This window comes from Ctenopharyngodon idella, chromosome 8 (assembly GCF_019924925.1).
Source record: "Ctenopharyngodon idella isolate HZGC_01 chromosome 8, HZGC01, whole genome shotgun sequence".
Taxonomy (NCBI): domain Eukaryota; kingdom Metazoa; phylum Chordata; class Actinopteri; order Cypriniformes; family Xenocyprididae; genus Ctenopharyngodon; species Ctenopharyngodon idella.
In genome coordinates this window covers 19,827,735-19,847,466 of record NC_067227.1, presented here as the reverse complement: position 1 = coordinate 19,847,466, position 19,732 = coordinate 19,827,735, and the positions used below count along the sequence as shown (strand labels likewise).

At 36.4% G+C, this 19,732-nt stretch overlaps 1 protein-coding gene across 1 annotated transcript in view; it reads left to right on the top strand.

Moving 5' to 3' along the window:
- The first annotated feature begins 7,531 nt into the window (after nucleotides 1-7,531).
- Nucleotides 7,532-19,732, top strand: part of ercc6l2 (excision repair cross-complementation group 6-like 2) — a 23,613-nt gene continuing 11,412 nt past the window's right edge. The window contains 18 exon segments of the mRNA XM_051903278.1: nucleotides 7,532-7,734; nucleotides 8,256-8,493; nucleotides 8,495-8,665; nucleotides 8,753-8,863; nucleotides 8,991-9,184; nucleotides 9,949-10,110; nucleotides 10,231-10,438; nucleotides 10,535-10,792; nucleotides 11,271-11,390; nucleotides 12,271-12,342; nucleotides 12,698-12,843; nucleotides 12,966-13,061; nucleotides 13,533-13,632; nucleotides 13,836-13,988; nucleotides 14,317-14,388; nucleotides 15,154-15,874; nucleotides 16,555-16,709; nucleotides 17,444-17,604. Of these exon segments, the coding sequence (XP_051759238.1) occupies nucleotides 8,386-8,493; nucleotides 8,495-8,665; nucleotides 8,753-8,863; nucleotides 8,991-9,184; nucleotides 9,949-10,110; nucleotides 10,231-10,438; nucleotides 10,535-10,792; nucleotides 11,271-11,390; nucleotides 12,271-12,342; nucleotides 12,698-12,843; nucleotides 12,966-13,061; nucleotides 13,533-13,632; nucleotides 13,836-13,988; nucleotides 14,317-14,388; nucleotides 15,154-15,874; nucleotides 16,555-16,709; nucleotides 17,444-17,604 (3,008 nt within the window). The 5' untranslated portion in view covers nucleotides 7,532-7,734; nucleotides 8,256-8,385.

Sequence of the window (19,732 nt, the reverse complement as noted above, 5' to 3'; positions counted from 1 at the left end):
TTTGTTTTTTCTATAAAGAACAATTTGTGGAATGGTAAGGTTATATGGATGTTAAAGGTTCCTCATGGAACCATTAAAAAAAAAAAAAAACTATGTATGTACATATAATAATATGTATACATTTACCCACATACATTTATTTAAATTATATATATAAAAAAATTCAATTTTGTTTGATCATAGGCAGCGTAAGAAAATGATTTATTTAAAGATGGGCCACACACAAAGAAAGAAGAAGAGATGAGAGAGAGAGAGAGTATCATACCGTGAGTTACAAACAATTCCCTTATGTGGCAATGGTGTGAGAATCGGTTCTGAGAGGTCACTGAGGATGGTTATGTGTATTGTGGTTTGATGCCAGCAACTCTTCAGTCACTTAATACATCTCATGAACATGTTTACAATCTAGATTGTCACAGCACGCCTGGGTGTTTCTGTAACTATGGGCACTGTGGACTTTAAACTTAAGAAGTTAAACTAGCTTATTGGTTGATTTTTTAAAACATCATGAGCATTTCCACCACATAGGCTAGTACAGAGCCCCTAAAGGGACATGGTGATGGAATAAATATGAGATGGGAGGGAAAAAAAATATTTCAGAGATTTTTGCGTTCTTTAGCAAAAGTTTTGTATTCCCCTGAGAAACTTTGCATTCGCTCGCAAAACCTTTGTGTTCTTTGCAAGCACACGCAAAGTTTTTTGGGGGAGTGCAAAACATTTTGCAAGTGGACGCAATGTTTCTCGGGGGAATGCAAAGGTTTTGTGAGTGAACGCAAAAGCTTCTTCTCATCCCATATTTTTTCCACCACCGTGTCCCTTTAGGGGCTCTGTAGTGATAAGGGCATTTACAAGGTCAAATCTTTTTCAGAATGTAATTGTTTAATAACATTCTGTGGAGGAAATTACATTTTTGGACTCCTTTGTCTTGCGAAAGGTAATTTTATATCTACCATTTTGAAAAAAAAAAAACTTTTTTCACTCTTTTCATTCAACGTTTTGCATAATTGGACAAAATTACACCTTGTAAAACCAGCTACTTGTGAAGGCATGTTCCATAGCATTTCATAGGCTAAATAAGTCTATTTTCATTCCTTTTTCCATAATTTGATTTGATTACGAAATAACGCACAATAAAAATATGTACTTTGACTTTTCTTCACACATTGCATGTTTCGTATTTAAAGGGGACCTATAATGCCCCTTTTACAAGATGTAATATAAGTCTCTGGTGTCCCCAGAATGTGTCTGTTAATGTATTTCCGTTCAAAATACCCCACAGATAATGTATTATAGCTTGTCAAATTTGCCCCTATTTGGGTGTGAGCAAAAACATGCCGTTTTTGTGTGTGTCCCTTTAAATGCAAATGAGCTGCTGCTCCCGACCACCTTTCCAGAAGAGGGCGGAGCTTTAACAGCTCGTGCTTCAGTTGCTCAACAACAACAAAGCTGGAGAATCTCACGGAGCCAAAATGACGATTGTCAGTAACGTTGTTCAGCCTTACATGTTTAAACCGGAGTTGGACACTGATGGAGAGACTCAGTAAGAAGTTACAACTTTTATAATGCTTCTGGACGTTTCTGAATGGTTAGTGGATAAATTTAAGTAGTTGCTGTGGAGTTCATTCAACTCATTGATTAGCATGTGCCGTCATGTTAATCTTTTGTGCAAATCCAGCATCGAATTGACCCTCTTTTGTGAAGCAGTCCGGCGCAAAATGACTATGTTAACAACACTCTACTACAACAACTCTTCCTCTTCTCTAAAGCAGCCCAACATGGCCTCGCCACCTTTGTTGCGTGTTCTCGGGGGCAGGTTTTATATAAATTTTAGGGTTAAAACAGAGAATTGTAGCTCAATTCCTTAAACAGAGAATTCTTTAAAAGAAAATATCTCCCTTTGCATTGAACTTTGAGCGCCGTAACTTAACAGATGTTGTTTATGCTCTAACAGCAAAATTACACACTAACTAAAGTTAAAAAAAGTGAAATCAAAATGAGGGCACAGCTGATGTGTAAATATAATATAATATATAAATAATTTTCACACAATAAATACCAAAAAGGTTTATGCCTATTTCATTGTTTAAATTATCAGTTTAATCATTTACACAATGTATATTTTATTTTTTTCATTGTATGATTTTATGCTTAAAAATCTAAAGTCTTAAAGGAAAAATAATAAAATCTATACATAAGTATTAACACATTAACACAAATAATTGATGAAGGAATGATAAAAAAGTATTATCATATAGAATTAGCCTATTCATATTACAAAAATAAAATATTTATGATACGACGATGTGTTTAAATGTTGTATTTGAGCAAGTATTATCCCTCAAACGCTAAACAGAATAATTCCTCTGCACTGAAGTAGAACGATTTGTTATCATACTGTACGTGCCAGGGACGTGGACACTGGGTTCTGCTGAGCTGGTACATTTTAGAAAGCCTTTGTTTTTCTGTTCAGTAATGCATCACTGTTGGTCCATGGTGGCACATAAAAACCATGCCACCGTGCCAGTGTCCAATGGTGGCGGGAGAACGTCTAGCTGCAGGGATGAATAGGCGATTCCTACCAACTGTATCAGAGCACTCCAAAAATGCCAACACCAGCAGGTTTTTTCATTGGTCTTGGGTTTTGTTTGCTTATCAAATCAGTCTCAGACCAGTAAGAGGCCCATCGAGGCTTTTGATGATAGAACAGGGAGAGTTATATTGGATGCTTGATGTGTTTATTGTAGCTCAAGTCAACAAACAAAAGGGCCCTCTATGGGGTCCCGGCATAATGAGCGCCGCTTCAGTTGTAAATATGTTTTTTTTTCATCCAGTCTTTCCATCTCAATGCAGGACAAAAGAGACCAGCCCATCCAATTCAGGTCAGCCTGAATTTGGCGATGTAGCTCACTGAGTTAAATAATTTGTGCCACAAAGCCTCAAGAGGATGCCAGCAGATGATGGGAACGACGATAAATAAATAAATAGTGAACTTTGTAAAGTAGTTCTGTTATTTGCGCTCTTTCTGCAACTAGTTTCTGTGCCTTTCCATAATAGACCCCACTTCAAGACGATCAGTGTGTGCTTTTCAAGTGTGTGCTTGTGGTTGTATAATTGCCTGTGAGAGAGACAAAGGAAGAGGGATAAAGGGGCTGGATTTAGTTCAAGAAGCTTGGAGAATGTTCAAGTATACATCTACATTGAAACGCATGGCAGCACTCTATTTGTCGCTGTCTTGGATGTGGGCAACATCTTTGATAGCAAGTATATTCAAAAATAATTTCTAAGTAACTACTATTGACGTGTGGACAGTTACATTTATATACAAATGAGGAAAAAAACAGGTAGGAGGAAGGAAAAAGAAAGAAAAGAGAAGCCCTTTCCACCCCAAAGGCATTAATATTCTGGGCCATGTGACATTTTAAATTAACAGTGAGAGTAAATAGCTGACAGAATGCGGCACATGTTGCCAAAGCCGGGTCCAAAGAAATCACAAAAGTTCTATGTACTCGTTCCAGAAATCTAGAATTATTTTGCAAGCATGAGGCGCTGGTGAATTCAACCACAAATCAGCCGCTTATGTCTCACTGAGACACGCTAGTAGTTTACATGAAAGTTTTAATTGTGTGCATCCTTACAGTTTTAATAGTAAGCAGGCCCTATATATCATGACAAATCTGTATGGGAAAGAAAACTGATGCCTTGTGGATGAAGGGCTGGGAAAAATATTACGATTCTATCAGACACCTCATTCAGACTGTTTGAAAGATTCAGTGGTGTGTCTGTGATGTTGACCACACAAACAGAGACGTGGGGAAATGACGCAAAACTTCTGGAATCTGCTAGAGACAGACCTCACACACAGCTGAAATTTCCAGCTCGACAGAAAGGAGATTTTGTAAATCTTTACTGCTGATATGAAGAAATGCATTGGTGAGGAATATATTGGGAAAAGACTAAAGGAATAGTAATGCAAACCCAGAAGGTCTTATAATCACTCTGTTCATATAATGTAAAAAAAAAAAAAAAAAACTAGTAGTAGCAGTTTTATTTGTTGATGGATTTCCAGGGTAGGCCACATATTTAATTTTTCGTAAATGAAAAGAAGGTTAGGTGGGATAAGCGTACAAGCGTATTGTTGTTAGCACTAAAAAAATGTCTATCCAAAAATCCCTTGTGTCAAAAAAGTTTAGAAAATTAGAAATTATGTGAGTAAAGACATTACAACCTATTGAGTGTCTATACGCTGTCTATACTCTAAAAAAAATCTGTAAAAATAGGGCACAATGTACTATATTAATTTGACGGAATTTTCCGTATTTTTTTATTTTTTTTTTTACAGGTGTTTTTACCTGTATTTGAACATCATTGCGTTGTGTTTTAGGGTTAACGGAAATGTCCGTAAAATTACTGGATAATAACCTGGTAATTTTCTGCCAGTACAATATCTGTTTTTTTTTTTTTTTTTACAGATTTTTTTTTTTTTTCTTTTACAGTGTATTTTGACTGTAGTCTGTAAGCTGTTTATGTAGTTGATGTTTAGAGGAAGATTTATTTATTTATTTATTTATTTATTTTTTTATCCCCAGACCCCTGTTTATTTATTTACTTCCCCTTGAACCCTCATTCAGTCATTCTCCAGAACCCTCTTTTGTTTGTTTGTTTGTTGTTTGTTTATTTATTTTTTCATTCATTCCCCTGGAACCCCCATTCATTCATTCATTCATTCATTCATTCCCTGAAACTCTCATTCATTCATTCATTCATTCATTCCCCAAAACTCTCATTCATTCATTCATTCATTCATTCATTCCCCGAAACCCTCATTCATTCATTCATTCATTCATTCATTCCCCGAAACCCTCTTTCATTCATTCATTCATTCATTCATTCATTCATTCCCTGAAACCCTCATTCATTCATTCATTCATTCATTCATTCATTCATTCCCTGAAACCCTCATTCATTCATTCATTCCCTGAAACCCTCATTCATTCATTCATTCATTCCCTGAAACCCTCATTCATTCATTCATCCATCCATTCATTAATTCATTCATTCCCTGAAACCCTCATTCATTCATTCATTCATTCATTCCCTGAAACCCTCATTCATTCATTCATTCCCTGAAACCCTCATTCATTCATTCATTCCCTGAAACTCTCTTTCATTCATTCATTCATTCATACCTGAAACCCTCTTTCATTCATTCATTTATTCATTCCCAAAACCCTCATTCATTCATTCATTCATTCATTCATTCATTCATTCATTTCTCCATTCCCCCAAGAACCCATATTTATTTATTTATTTATTTAGAACCCTCATTCATTCATTAATTCCATGAAATCATATTTTACTTGTTTGTTTGTTTGTGTTTATTTATTTATTTGTTTTTTATAAAGAACGTCTTTTAACATATTACATTATAACCAAAGCATTCTAAATTCTGGTAAAAAGTCATCACAATCACAAAAATATTATTTCTGACAGCCATAGTTTTTGTTTTATATATAAAAAATTGAGATAATATTTTATACAGTAGAAATGGGTTTTGATACATTAAATATATATCTGTCTTTATATTTTAGGAAGGGGGTCCCTCACAATAGGATCATCATATGGTTTGTGTCATCAACAAGTTCAAAAACGTCTGGTCTGGTGTGTTGCACATATATATTCCAGTTACTGCAAGCTAATACAGGAATAAAAACAATAACATCAACAAAATCCTTTTTTAAATTTCCATAATCAATTTTTATGAAATTGAAACTGTCATTTTTGGCATAGCAGTAATTGGTTTTGGCTTTCTAAGTTTGAGTGACTCATGGGAGAAAGTCTGTGAAACACAGATGGAGAATTTCCTAAGCACAGGGAGAAGAGGACAAATCTCCCATTCAGCATCTGCAGTGAGGGGGAACTTCAGTGGTCTCTGCTGCCTGCCATCTCACACTGCTAATGAAAAATGCCCTTTACACTACTGTACGGGACAACATAATGTGCCTGGAGTTCAAAATTACAACACTGTGGCCTATTGTAGGAAAGTCATCTAAGAGCATTTATTGCTCAGGAAGAGCCTGATGTGTCTCCATTTGAACATTATTCCTCAGGAAACGTTTTACCTGAAAGACTGAGGATATTTGTGGTAGAAACAATCAAGAGGGCCTAAATGTGAATGAAAACCTAAGGAAACAGCTTGTCGTTATTGTTATCCAAGCTAAAGATGAGGAGGAAGCCTGTGTTGTCCGCTCGGCTATGGTACACTGCAAGACAAAAATGAAACTTTCTGTTCCTCCTCTCTCAACGCTGGGAATTTATTGGGCAGCTGCTGGAGATGTTCTTATAAAGAAGCCCAAACAGTCATGACAGATGGTTTACATAGCAGTAGGCATAGCACTGGGTCGAACACAACACTTGTTCTTCTACTGAAGCGCATGGGTCTGTTTGCCCCCTATGAAAAAACAGCCACCCAAGATGGGTGGTAATGGTGAGGTCAGTCAGAATGAATGTGTTAAAGAGATATGGACCACCCTTGAGCAAAGCCATTAACAGCGTTCGTTGACCATAATTAGCAGATTTGGTGGCTCCCTGGAAAGAGGCTCATAATCTACTGAGAAGATATACATTAAGAGGATGTCAAACAAATGAGTGGAACTTTTCCAGTCTGAGCCTAGCTACCAATGTAGATCTATTGCTGTGCTAATTTGCACTGGTCTGGGGTGCGTTTCCCAAAAGCATAGTTAGCCAACTATGGTCGCAAGTTCCGTTGAATTGAGTTGGTAATGACGGAAATTGCAACCATAGTTGGCTTCGGGAAACGCACCCCTGGTCTGGTTCCCAGACACAACCTTCCATATTTAACTGCAATTAAAAATATTTTGATTTGAAGATTTGGTTGTCAGCATATGATTGATCAGGTGCTTAGACAGAATATGTGCCTTTTTTGCACCAAGTAGAACAATAAAGCCTCAGTTTGCATAGATCAGGCATATCTGATTTTTATTATTTTTTTAGCATTATTTATCATATTATTCTTTAATTTATTATAGTATTTATTATTAAATAAATGAAAACTGAAAAATATAAATATAAAAGCTAATTTAAAGAATTAGTTTTTGTAAGTTTTGTTGTGTTTTTGTCATTTTTATTATTTTTAAATATTTCTATTAAACTTTCATTTTTATTTTACTTTTAGTTAGTTGCCAAGACAACATTTCTATGTTTTTTAAGTTTTAAGTTGTATCTTAGAACTTATCTATTATTTATATTTTATTTCAGCTAACATATATTTATATTTTATTTTATTTTATTTCAATTTAATTTATTTCAATTATTTTAATACTTTTAGTTTTATTTAACAAAAACAAAACTGATGATAGAAAAATTAACAGTATAAATATTAAGAGCTAAAATATAGGCTATTTGATCTGAGTTTATTAATTTAATCTTTAATTTATTACAATTATTTTTAATTTAATTTAATAATTCGTGTAGTTTCTCTCTTAGCGCTTGTACGGAAAGTGCTGCTCTCAACACACAGATAGGTAAATAAACGCGAATCTCTCCCTTGTGACGCTGCATGCAGCATGTTGCTAAGTTGATGTGAACGAAATCAAAATACATTGGACATGCAGAGGAATAACTACTTGTTTATCTCACAGTCAAGGCATTACAGGCACCAGAAATACATGATCATCCCAGAAACTACATCGAGAATAAAATGAATTCATGATGATGGTAAGACCCAACTGACTTCCACTGTGTTACGAATGAACTCAGAACAGCATTTAAAGAGATCGCAACGCGTAAAAATACATAGATTTAAACAAATAAATATTTAATCAAATAAATAATTTTAGTGATGTTATACCCGTCTGTTTACGAACATTATTTTAGTGATTTGATTCGTGTCAGACTTCATGAGTGATTGAGACAACTGAGCTTAGTTAAAGGGATAGCACCCTCCAAAAAATGAAAATTGAAAGGAAAAATCATTTACTCATCTCATGTTCTATACTTACTATGTACTACACGGCTTTCTTTCCTTTTATCTTACTTCATAAAGAAGGTGTTGGCATGACAGTCTCAGTCCCCATTCACTGTCATTGTTTGGAAAAAGCATGCTGATGTTGATTTAATAATGACAATACTTTGGGCGGTTCTATACTTTAGCTTTGCTTTTAACCTTTCAGCAAAGTTCTCAATTTCCATATAATATGTCTTGTATGGAATTTATTTATTTAGCCTCTGTTTTTCAGGTCAAACGTACAACTCCTACTCTGATCACCAAAATGATTTCATCATTTGTGCTGCTCCGAAGGAGAAGTCTGTCACAACTAAACAAGCCATTATCTAGTTAGCATCTGTATTGATGTGGACTCTGTCTTGATGGAGATGGAGGAGGAAGGCTTATCTACAAAGGGCCAGAATGTCAGAACATCTAGTCCTCAGTTTGAGGATGAGAGGCCTCTCTTCCATAGTAACCAGACGCCTCCAGGGTCCTTCTGAGCCGTTTCTGCTGTCAGGAAGTGATGTAAAAGTTCCATACACCATCAATCGATATTTACGAGACTATCAGCGAGAGGGCATTAAATTCATCTATCATAACTATGCCAAATCCAGAGGATGCATCTTGGGTGATGACATGGGTCTTGGAAAGACTGTTCAGGTAAATGCATGCAAATCTACATATTACAATGTATAGAATAAACCCAGTAAGGACTGCTCATTTTTCCTCTTTCCTTTGTTCTTTTAGGTCATTGGCTTCCTGGCTGCAGTTTTGCAGAAAACTGGTACATGGAAAGACGTTGAGAACAACAGGCCACAGTTTTTGCTGTCACAGAAGCCTTCAGAACAAGTTCAGAAGGTATCAGCTTTGTTATGCATATGAGATCTACTATTTCCTTACTGCATGATTTTCTTGTGTAATACTGCATTAAAAGCCCTTTAATAGTTTTGTTTGTTTGTTTGTTTGTTTGTTTGTCTCTATTCAGGTTTTCCTCATTGTGGCTCCGCTCTCTGTCCTCTACAACTGGAAAGATGAGTTAGACACTTGGGGTCATTTTAGAGTTGTGGTGGTGCATGGTGTGAAGAAGGATGAAGAACTGGCGCGTGTGCAGAGAGGAAGATGTGAGATTGCTCTTACCACTTATGAGACCCTCAGACTCTGTTTGGACCAGTTTAACAGGTATATTGTTGATACTGAGTTCAGTTTATTTTATTGTTTTATGCAGCATGTTTTATTTTGTGGTTTACTGTGTCATTATTTCATCACATAAATATGCTGTTTGGGGGTCGGTAAGATTTTTAACCAAAGGTAGCATATTTATACAAAAGAACAGTAAAACAGTAATATTGTGAAATATGATTACAATTTAAAGTAATTGTTTTCTACTTCAATATGTTTTAAAATGTAGTTTATTCATGTGATGGTAAAGCTGAATTTTTAGCATCATTACTTCAGTCTTCAGTGTCACATGATCCTTCAGAAATAATTCTAATATGCTGATTTGCTGCTCAAAAAACATTTCTTATTATTATCAATGTATCAATGTTGAAGACAGTTGTGCTGCTTAATATTTTTGTGGAAACATGATACTTTTTTTTCAGGATTATTTGATGAATAGAAAGTTCAAAAGAACAGCATTTATTTTTGAAATAAAAATATTTTTTAACATTATCACAATTTTACCGTCACTTTGGATCACTTTAATGTGTCCTCGCAAATAAAAGAAAAACAAAATCTTGCTGACCCACACTTTTGCATGGTATTATTCAGTTATTTTGAGTATATTTCAAAATGGTTACTGGCTAAAATGATTATTTCTTATCATATTTAAACATTCAGAGTTCATTGGTCAGTGCAGTTTTCAACATATTTCTTTTTCTGCTTTTCTTTGCGATTTAATAATCTTTTTCACATTACACAATATAATGTTTAATTTTGTACAGCATTGATTGGGCTGCTGTTATCGTTGATGAAGCTCACAAAATAAAGAACCACAGGTCCCAGATCACTCAGGCCATGAAGGAGATGAGATGTAAAATGAGGGTTGGACTAACAGGAACAATCCTTCAGAACAACCTTGAGGAGCTGTGGTGTGTTATGGACTGGTGAGACCCTCAGACTTGGATGCTTTTGTAGACTGGGGTTTGAAACATAAGTTATATATTTTTGTCTTATGATAATGAGAATTTCTTCATTCATTTGTTTAAAACACTTTTGTGTCATAGGGCCATTCCTGGATGCCTGGGTACTTTGGTAGGTTTTAAAAACAGGTTTTCAGACCCCATTGAGCAGGGGCAGAAGCACACTGTGACAAAAAGAGCTCTAGCAGAAGGCCGTAAAGCAGTTCAGGAACTTGCCAAAAAACTCTCGCACTGGTTCCTCAGGAGAACAAAGGCCATTATCAGTGACCAGCTACCTAAGAAAGATGATCGAGTGAGTTAGTTCAAGTCAAAGAAATCAACTGCTATAATATGAGTTCTCATAGTACAGGTTCTGTTCTGAACTCCTTCATGTCTTGTCCCTCTCCAGGTTGTCTACTGCTCACTCACAGACTTCCAGCGGACAGTGTACCGAGCAGTGCTGGACACAGATGATGTGACCCTGCTGTTGCAGAGCTCAGCAAAGTGTCATTGTGGCAGTGGCCGTCCACGGAAGAAGTGCTGCTACAAACTGAACGCCGACGGCGTGCCGGTCAGACACCTGTACTTCAGTTATCTGGCTATTCTGAGAAAGGTTGCCAATCATGTTGCACTACTGCAGTCCAAAGAAGGAACCAGCAAAAAACAGGTTAGTAATCGGGTGTAGTGGGAACAGTGAAGGATTGTTGTCAGATACACTGCCTGTTCAAAAGTTTGGTGTCTATAAGATTTGTAATGTTTTTGAAAGAAGTCTCTTATGCTCACCAAAGCTGCTTTTATTTAATAAAAAATACAGTAAAAATAATAATAGTGTGAAATATTATTACAATTCAAAGCTGTTTTCTATTTTAATGTATTTTATTCCTGTGATGGCAAAGTGGAGTTTTCAGCATCATTACTCCAGTCTTCAGTGTCACGTGATCCTTCAGAAATCATTTTAATATGCAGATTTGCTGCTCAAAAAACATTTCTGATTATTATCAGTGTATATCAGATTTAAGTTTTGATTGAATGTATCTTGCAGTAAATTTAGAATCAAATGTACTCTGTCCATCAAGAACAGATTGTCTTTATTATCATCCTCATTATCTTTCTGTAAATATTTTTTGTAATTTTTCCAACCACAGGAAAAATATGTGACAGCCATTTGCGAGCAAGTTTTTAGGAAATTTCCAGATTTCACAGAGAGGTGCAAACAAGCAGCCTTTGAAGCAATGTCTGACCCCATGTACAGTGGAAAAATGAAGGTGAGGCATTTTTCCTAATTATCAATTTTCATTTTTAACAATGCATTTTTATATTTGAATATAATCAGTTCTCATTAAATGTAAATATTTCATTTTGTTGTTATTTTCTCTACAAAATGCTGAAGATGACATAATTATAATGTAACTCTATAACTTCATACACATTACACACACTTTTGCTGACCTGCATATGATGGAAAAAAGATTGGTTTGTAGTTTTCAACACATTAGCAGAATTTTCAACAACTATATTGAATACATTGTTTTAATTTTTCAAGACATAAAAATAATGTATAAGATAAATATATCCCATCATCATTGTTGAACCCTGAGTGTAAAAGTATGTTTAGTTTCATATTACAGTTATTAGAATCAGGGGTGCCCACATCATCAAACAAACAGCCTAGAAAATTTGCTTCACTACGATATCTTCATTTCCAGTCCATTCCGGATTTTTCCCTAGCAATATGGAGATTAATAAACCCTCTTGTGGCTAGCACTGGCCCTGAGCTGTCTTCCCTCAGAGGCTGTGGATACACTTCCTTGAGAAATAACAAGGACAGTATTTAACGTTTCTTCAGGCCTTCCTTTCAAAGGTTTCCCCCTCCCTTTAGCCGGAGCATCTTGAGGGTGCTGTTATTGGCAGATGTTGAGTTACTGGCATCCTCACAAGAATGGCGGCTGGTTTCTGAAACATCAGCAATAGAAAGAAAAGACACAGCCTGCTCTGTTAATCTCTACCCAGTGGCCACGGACTGACGTGTTATTTCTCATTACAATTTAAATGAAAAACTTTGTGTTTTCTCGTTATGATAAGCAAGATGGTCTTTGCTGCCATCATCATTTTGAAAAGCGTGTCCTGTTTTTCTTCCTGTTTCAGGTTCTGCAAAAGCTTCTAAATCACTTTATCGCGAAGAAAGACAAAGTTCTACTCTTCTCTCTTTCCACCAAGGTGAGGAGGTTACAAAAAGTTTGCTATGCTATTTACACACGCACACATGTATGTATGTATGTGTATATATATATATTAGGGCTGTCAATAGATGATACATTTTAATCACGATTAATCGCACCCTTTTGTTTACCATCTAATCTACCCTGACCTTAATATGTGGTCTTGTTAGGAGATGTTCAGTAATATTCACTTCACCTGTGACTGGTCATAATATTTTGTCTCATCAGTGTATATAATTTATATAATTGTTTTTTTAAAAAATATGGAATTGCAGTTCATTGTAATTGATTGACGGTCCTAATTTTATTAAACATGAATCAGGTTAAACAAATCTTTCTTTATACTTTCACAGCTGTTAGATGTTCTGGAAAGCTATTGTATGGCCGAGGGTCTGGAGTACCACAGACTGGATGGAAACACTAAGTCTAAGGACCGAGTTAAGATAGTGAGAGAGTTCAACAGCTCTCGAGAAGTCAACCTGTGTCTGGTGTCTACTTTGTGAGTGTGGCTCCAAAAGCTATTATGTTTCGTTATGCCTATTAATTACAAGATTTCCCAAAAGTTACGACAACATGAAAGTCTGATTCACAATGACTTTGATCTTCATGTTTCTTCTGTAGGGCGGGTGGGCTTGGTCTCAACTTCATCGGAGCGAATGTTGTTGTGTTGTTTGATCCAACATGGAATCCTGCCAATGATCTCCAGGCTATTGACAGGTGAGCAAACCTAGTTATGAAAGGAAATATTCATATAATTAGGTATTCGCATTTCACAGCAGCATGCCAAAATGATGGAAGACAGCATATTGAATATTGACAATCATTCTCAAAATTATTTACTACCAATGTTCAAAGATTTGAATTTTTTCCGCAATCACGCACTAAACTGATCAAAAGTGACAGTAAAGAAATGTATAATGTTACACACAAAAGATTTATATTTCAAATAAAAGCTGTTCTTTTGAACTGTTTATTTATTAAAGATGCCTGCTTAATGGTTTCCACAAAACCATTAAGCAGCTGTTTTCTACATTGATAATAAATGTTTCTTGAACATCAAATCAGCAATTTTTCACAATATTACTGTTTTTACTGTATTTTATGATTGCATTTTCAGGTTGTATGGAATTTATCAAAGTCCCAATAAGACCTGTGTGGACCCGTAAATCTTTCTGTTTTAATTTACAGAGTGTATCGTATTGGCCAGTGTAGGGATGTGACGGTTTTTAGACTCATCTCTTTAGGAACGGTAGAGGAGATCATATACTTGCGCCAGATTTACAAACAGGTATGTTCATAAAAAATGGACGTAATACATTTCATATATATGTATATGAAGAAACCATTCCTATACAGTTTAACAGTCATTTGTTGGTGTGTGCAGTTGTAGTTTTAGCTCCCTCATCATTACACCTAAATATATACGAATACACTAAAATAATGTAAAATTTATTGAGATCTGTTTGCTTTCTCTCCTTTATTGCTTGACAGCAACTTCAGTCGTCAGTGATTGGTCGGGAGAATGCCAGACGCTACTTTGAGGCTGTTCAGGGTACTGACGGCAAGGCAGGGGAGCTGTTTGGCACCCGAAACCTTTTCCGCCTGCAGACTGATGGCACCTGTCTTACCCATCGCATTCTGGAGGTAAAAAGGCAAAAACATTGCAGTTGGCACATTCTCTATCTAACAACTCACACACCCAGCGTCTAAGTCCTATATATATATTTGATATATGTTACATTGTTCAGTTTTCTAGCCATAGTCTTGTGAAATCTATGTACATTTTTAGGGCACATTGTGAATTTATAATTCAGAGGTTCTGATGAGCATGTGGAAACTATCTACAGGGTTTTACTGTCTGTGAGGGCCCAGCTGATCATACATATCCCTAATGACATGCCTTTAATGAACTGTTTATATGAAATGAATTCCTTCTCATTGACATGATGGGAATCATGTATTTGGCTCACAGAGGGAAGGCCGAGTGGAGGTGGGGATCAAGACGGCCAGAACTCAAGCACTGGACGAGAGGATGCAGGAGCCAGTGAGTACCCACCCTGTCACAGACCCGTGTCTGAAACGTTTCTCTTTCCCACCCATCCCTCCCCTCTTCTTTCCCATCATCTATCTGTTCCCACGGAATAACGGGCGAACACATGGTCGTAATCAACCCCCTCTGAAGCCCAATGGTGAAGACCACACAGAAACATACTATCTATACCACATTTATTTACTCAGCAGAGGCCTTATCTAATTGTTCTTCTGGAAAGAACCTCACACATTGAATTTCTGAAGAGGATTGGCACTGACTGCAATGTCTCGGCTTGTTAAAATCAGTGTTTTGCTAAAAACTGGATGTCGCTATCATTAAAGTGTGGTAAAATTTAGTTTTAGATGTTATCCATTAAAAAAATGTTATAGAGATTTCAATATAGATTGGTGTGAAGTATAAATTAATGTAAAGTTTGATGTTTCCTTGGTTGAGAGAGTTTTCTACAAAGTTTGATGCAAATAAATTGAGATATATTAATACAAAAATAAAATAATGAAAAAGAAAAACTGGTGCCAACAATTTTCCAAAAAACATTTGTATTCACAAAAAAAAAAAAAAACCACAACATGAAATAGAACAAAATTTCCAGATAAAAATAATCAAAAAACTTAAAAAATAAACTGTTTGAAGAACTCACTAAATCGTTTGTGTCCTTATTTTTCATATTTTTATACAAATAATAAAAGAAATATTGATAGTTAAAAAAAACAAAACATCATCTTCATAAAACTAATGAACCATTTTGATTTACCTCAGGATCCCCAGTCAGCAGATGCTGCTACTGAGCAAGCAGGTGGATCAGCAGGCGCTAGGTTTAAACCTGCTGGGGTGTTGGACTTCAGCAGTGCAAGTGAGGATGAAGATCCCTGCTGCTCCAGGCCATCAGAAACACACACAGGAGAGCAGATGGGAGCTGGTACTACCTGTATTGGCAATATGGGCCTGTATGGTGTGCTGCAGAGACAAATGGCTCAGAGAGGACTGCAGGAGACGGACAGTGATGAAGACTCTAGTAGCCACAGTCAGGATGAGGATAACTATGCAAAACCCACCATGATTAAGGGACAAGCATCCAAGACACAGGATCTGTCCAGTGAATCCAAAGAAGGAATGGAGGGAGTCACTGATGGTAAACAACAGAGAATATCAGAAGAGTCAGCAAACCTTGAGCCTCTTCCACCAAGATCACACAAACACAACAATTACAGCACAACTGGTGGCAAGAATCATTTTCACAAAAGGGTGAAGTTTGCAGATAAAATATCTGAAGATGATATTGGAAGTTTTTCTTCGTCAGAAGATGAAGTGCCTCAGGAAGGCGTGAGGTGTAAGGAGAATAAATCAGCTCACAGACGATCTTCTGGGAAGGACAACACTACTCAAATGTCTTTGGGCATAAAGAGCCGAAAAACATTAGGATCTGACAAAACCCAGGCCAGAGATGAAGGAAACGCTGGAACATTGGACTCATTATTAGGTATAACTTGGAGTATTTACCTGGATTTAACATAATCTTGTATATCCAATATCGTTATTGTTTTTTGACCAATTATCACAAACAGAATATATAATTAAACAATCCAAAAATAGATTTAACCAAAAAAAAAAAAAACATCATTCTGTATGATTTATAAGCTGTTTTCCTCATGGGGACCAAAAATGTCCCCAAAAGGACAAGGATTTTAGATATTACCATCTTTGTGGGGACATTTTGTCCACATAACGCAGGGTTTACCAGGACCACACACACACACGCCCACACACACACACGAAAAAAAATAAAAAAAATAAAATAAATAATAAGTGCACGCAACATTGATTTACAACTGAATAACAATTAATAACATTACAATGCAGTCATGCTGTGTTGTTTGTTTTACACATTCAGTCCAGTCATTTTATTCATTTCATATACAGAGTCAATAAAAAGTTTTGACATTTTGAGAAGATTGGTTTCTGAAACACCCAATGCAAATTTTCTTTCACGATTGGGTGTTTCAGAAACTAATCTTCTCAAAATTTCAAAGCTTTTTTATTGACTCTGTATATGAAATTAATAGAGAGACAATAAAAAGTTTTGGCATTTTGAGAAGTCATCTTGAGTTTGTTCAGTGCTCTTTGTTCTAATATACTTGAGTGTTTTGACTTCACTGACAGGTGGACTTCAGCACGTGAGTTACACCCACTCGAATCAGAAGGTAGTGGGCTCCAGCAGAGCAGAAGACCGCCTGAGCCGCGCTGCCGTACGAGATGTGTTTGAACTCAACAAGCACTCGCAACTTCCTGCTAACCAGCTCCTGGATTCATCAGAGGTTTTTTACAAGTTTTATATTTATGCAGTACACACAAAGAGTGAGTGTGTGGTACTTTTTTTTTTTTTTTTTTGGTGTGTGTGTGTGTGGTATTTGAGTGCGACTAACAATAGTATCTTCTTTGTATCATTTTAATGTTTGAGAGATGTATTTTTATATAAATCGGTAGTAATTTTTGTATTCAAATTTATATATAATTTATTAACAAAAAATGTTGAACTATGTTTGAACAACCAGTCAGTAACAAAACTGATTTTTTTCCACAGTCCTTATTTACACAAACCTTTTGCTGTCAGACATGACTAAATGTAAAACTTCTATTTAGTGAGTGAATCAAATGTTGATTCAGTAGTTGCTCCAATTCGATGTGTTCACTTGGGGAAAGATTAGTCAGACTAATTGAGACCAGTAACTTTTGTTTGGTAATTTTCTTTAAGATGTTGTAAAATACAGCCAGTTCAGCCATTTTGTCCTCGGCTGTTTAAAATGATACATTTTGTGGTACAAATCCACTGCAGATACAGATCTGCTACGTTCCATTATCCGTATTAGTTATCTTTTGTCCTGCATTTGCTTTTCAATAATTATATAATAATTAATAAGTAGTTTGAAATTCCAGACAGGTAATCAATCCAGAATTATTTGAGAGAGAATCACAATTTCTGTGGAAAGATTTGTTAAATAATTTTAGAGTCCAATTCTAACACTGTGTATTTATTGTGACTTCCACCCAGTCATCTGATCCCGTACTCGCAGATCACGACGATGGAGGTCAGACACCGCTAGCATATGGCAGACCTCACATGGAGCATCCGGTCACCCACACCATCAAAACCTCTTACCGCCAGAACAATGTCACTGTCATAGTGGGCGAAACACCCAGTAGCATGTGCAGGTAACACTATTCTCTGCTCCAGATCCCTTCGCTTTTCTCCCCGCGCAAGATCCGATTAGCTGTCATCTCCACACAAAGCAAATAATTGTGTCAAATTGGCTAAAAACACAAACACTAGAACAGCAAGTCAGTGAGAGGAAATTCCTGGTAGTGAGGGCCATGTGCCAGTTCTCCCCACAGCTATGGTGTGCTGCCCCCGCCTGGCCCCTGGGGCTGCAGGAGTGAGGGAAGACCACCCTGGAGCCCTCTCACCCACCCATTTCCCAAGTCTGGCCAAAGTCATGAGCAAAACCCCCTCTTTATTCTGCTTTTCTCCTCAGTACAGTCTCACAAATGTACTGTTTGCTCATGTAATGGTGAAAACACACACACACACAAGTATATATATTTTCTTTTTCTTGATGAACTGCTGTAATGGGATTCAACTCCACTCAGACACATACTTAAGGGTCTTGCTTCATAGATAGTTTTTGCTTTGAAACCACAAAGGGTGGCAACCATTAGAAGTTACGCCACAAGCAGATTCTAAGCTCTTTCAGTTTCAAATTACTAAGTGGTTTTCCTTAAAGACCCTTACACTGAATTTTCAAGGTTGTTTTTTTATGTTTTATAATGGGGCTTTTAAAATGTGGAATTTGGGGTTCATCTTAAAGGCATAGATCACCTCAAAATAATGAAAATACTGTCATAATTTATGTACTCTCCTGCATGTCATTGCAAACCTATATAACTTTCTTCTGCAGAACACAAATGAAGATATTTGGAAGAGTGTTCCATTTTATAGACAAAAAAGGGGGGAAATTTCTCAAAGTATCTTCTTTTATGTTATACAAATGAACAAAAGTCATACAGGTTTGTACACATGAGGGTGAGTAACTGATGACAGACTTCTTATTTTTGGGTGAACTATCCCTTTAAGAGTTTAAGAACATGTCACGTGTTTTAGCATTAAGCAAATCCTCTGGTTCTTATTATGCTGTAACTTATGGGCTGTGGTCTTATGATATAATATACAGACTGTCATAAACTTGCTCCCTGCCTGTATTTTGCAATGCATGGAGTATAAAACAATCTCTTAGAATTGTACAGTACACTCAGTTTTGAACTAAACTGCTTATTAATATTTCAAGTTCCAAGTCGTGTGGTCTAACCAACTTGCAGAAACATTTAGGAAAAAAAGTCCCAAAACAAAACAGGAAATTATATGTGTGGACCCCATATGAAGACCCTGCAGAACCTAATGACTGTGTGTCAAGGTCAATAAGTCTCTTAAAATATAAAAGATAATTTGACCTTTTTATGACATGGATATAAAATATCACATGGTGCAACTCCCCAAAAACGTGATGTTTTTTTCAAACCATATGAAACCAACATTAATACAAAGAGTATGACTTTACAAACTTGGCACATGTGTTTTAAACCAAAGTTTTTAAAGATTTTTACTTTTCTTATTTATTATTGACCTAGTCTAATTAATTACTACAGATGATTTAGCCAAATCAAGACACTTAAAGCTTTAAAAATCATTTTGTAGAAGATAAGTTGATTTGTGTCATTAAGATAATATTTGGTCTCACAGACAGCAGTTGGAAGAAATGGCTCCGTTCTTTGGATTTGACTCTGTGCGAGACTTTGCAGAAGACATTCTGAAGAACAGTTCAGCACAGAGACTGAGCCGATTGCAGAGCTTCTACAGCCAGAAGAACCCTAAACTCAAGAACATCACCGAAAAGACCTTTCCTAAACCCAACGTTAAGCCAAAGCCACCCACCTCACCGCAACCTTCTACATCCAGACAAAGAACTACCTCAAAAAGAGCCCACCCAAACTCCCCTCTTAAACCTCAAGTTGAGGTACCAACCCCTGAAGTTGAGGATCAAAGAAAACTGTTAAAGAAAAAGAGAATGGGTCAACCAGAAACCTCTGAGGTTCATGTTCATTGCAGTACAGACCTCACAAACAACAAAATGAAGATGTCCTCCACAGACAAATACCCATCATCAAGTTCTGGACATCTTTCTCAAAGGTGCAGTGCACATGTAGAAGAAAGTAAAACCAACATTACTAGTTCTTCACAACCTTTCAAGGACAAGGAATGCATGTCACGGTCACCTTGTGTCTCTGC